This window comes from Nerophis ophidion, linkage group LG24 (genome assembly GCF_033978795.1).
Source record: "Nerophis ophidion isolate RoL-2023_Sa linkage group LG24, RoL_Noph_v1.0, whole genome shotgun sequence".
Taxonomy (NCBI): domain Eukaryota; kingdom Metazoa; phylum Chordata; class Actinopteri; order Syngnathiformes; family Syngnathidae; genus Nerophis; species Nerophis ophidion.
The window spans coordinates 14,404,698-14,407,197 of NC_084634.1; the positions used below are offsets into that span (position 1 = coordinate 14,404,698).

The 2,500-nt window shown below is 41.0% G+C and overlaps 1 protein-coding gene and 1 long non-coding RNA gene across 2 annotated transcripts in view; one reads left to right on the forward strand and one right to left on the reverse strand.

Moving 5' to 3' along the window:
- Nucleotides 1–2,500, forward strand: part of LOC133542218 (uncharacterized) — a 114,787-nt gene that overhangs the window by 106,960 nt on the left and 5,327 nt on the right. The window lies entirely within an intron of this gene.
- Nucleotides 1–2,500, reverse strand: part of calm1b (calmodulin 1b) — a 44,867-nt gene that overhangs the window by 5,056 nt on the left and 37,311 nt on the right. The window contains exon 5 of the mRNA XM_061886114.1: nt 72–207. Within this exon, the coding sequence (XP_061742098.1) occupies nt 72–207 (136 nt within the window). The remainder of the gene's footprint in view (nt 1–71; nt 208–2,500) is intronic.

Sequence of the window (2,500 nt, forward strand, 5' to 3'; positions counted from 1 at the left end):
AGACAGTCCCATCATAATGTGTTTATCACGCGAGAGAGAAGCAATAAATATCCAAACTCTCGGGTCTTTACCTTCATAGTTGACTTGCCCATCTCCATCGATGTCTGCTTCTCTGATCATCTCGTCCACCTCCTCGTCTGTTAGCTTCTCTCCCAAGTTCGTCATCACGTGACGCAGTTCTGCAGCGCTGATGTAGCCATTTCCATCCTGCACACACACACAAGGTTGTGTGTTTAAATAGACTCATGTCTTCCGCACCGCACTCATCCAACATGTCTCCACCCTGGAACACCACAATACAACAACGATATAACACCACAAACATAAAAAACACCGTCACAACACCACAAACATACAAAATAATTCAACACAACACCGATACAAAACCACAACAATACGACGTACAACACCACAATGATACAATACAACCCCAACAGTACAACACCACAACGTCAAAACCATACAATACAACATCGTCACAACATCTATACAACACCCCAATGATACAATATGTCATCACAACACTTATACACAACTATTCACCACAACCATACAACATCATCACAACACCCATACACAACTATACAACAACCCAACGTCACAACCATACAATACGTCATCACAACACCCATACACAACTATAAACCCAAACGTCACAACCATACAACACCACAACGTCACACACAACTAAATTGTCACAATCATACAATACAACATCACCACAACACCCATAAACTATATAACACCGCAACGTCACAATACAACATCATCACAACACCCATACATAACTATACAACACCACGACGTCACAATACAACATCATCACAACACCCATACATAACTATACAACACCACGACGATACAATAAGTCATCAAAAACCCATACACAACTATACACCCTAACGTCACAACCATACTACACAACAATGCAATGTCAGAACCATACAACAATACGTCACAACCATACATCACCACAACCATATAATACATCACAACACCCATACACAACTATACAACATCCCAACGATACAATACGTCATCACTACAACCATACACAACTATACGTCACAACCATACAATATCATCACAACACGTATACACAACTATACAACACCATAACGATACAACATCACCACAACAATACAATGTCACAAGCATACAACACCACAATGATACAACAATACAACGTCACAACCATACAACACCACAATGCTACAACCACATACCACAATGATACAACAATACAACGTCACAACCGTACAACAATACGTCACTCAACCATACAATACAACATCATCACAACACCAATACACAACTATACAACACCCCAACGATACTACACAACATCGTCACAACACCCATACACAACTATACAACAACCCAACGTCACAACCATACAATACGTCATCACAACACCCATACACAACTATACACCCAAACATCACAACCATACAACACCACAACGTCACACAAAACTAAATTGTCACAACCATACAATACAACATCACCACAACACCCATACACAACTATATAACACCGCAACGTCACAATACAACATCATCACAACACCCATCCATAACTATACAACACCACGATACAATAAGTCATCAAAAACCCATACACAACTATACACCCTAACGTCACAACCATACTACACAACAATGCAATGTCAGAACCATACAACAATACGTCACAAACCATACAACATCACCACAACCATATAATACATCACAACACCCATACATAACTATACAACATCCCAACGATACAATACGTCATCACTACAACCATACACAACTATACACCCCAACGTCACAACCATACAATATCATCACAACACGTATTACACAACTATACAACACCATAACGATACAACATCACCACAACAATACAATGTCACAAGCATACAACACCACAATGATACAACACCACAATGATACAACACCACAATGCTACAACCACATACCACAATGATACAACAATACAACGTCACAACCATACACCACCACAACAATACAACGTCACTCAACCATACAATACAACATCATCACAACACCCATACACAACTATACAACACCCCAACGATACTACACAACATCATCACAACACCCATACAAAATCATACAACACCACAATGACACAACCATACAACACCGCAACAATACAAGCATAGAAAACATGAAGAGGGGCATGCACATAGTTTAGCTGGGGCGGCATAGCTCGGTTGGTAGAGTGGCCGTGTCAGCAACTTGAGGGTTGCAGGTTCGATTCCTGCTTGTGCCATCCTAGTTACTGCTGTTGTGTCCTTGGGCAAGACACTCTACCCCACCTGCTCTCAGTGCCACCCACACTGGTTTAAATGTAACTTAGATATTGGGTGTCACCATGTAAAGCGCTTTGAGTCACTTGAGAAAAGCGCTATATAAATATAATTCACTTCACAGCTATTCATCAAAGGCCGTGACCCCCAGGAGGTGGACAGAGGAACTGCAGCAGCGTG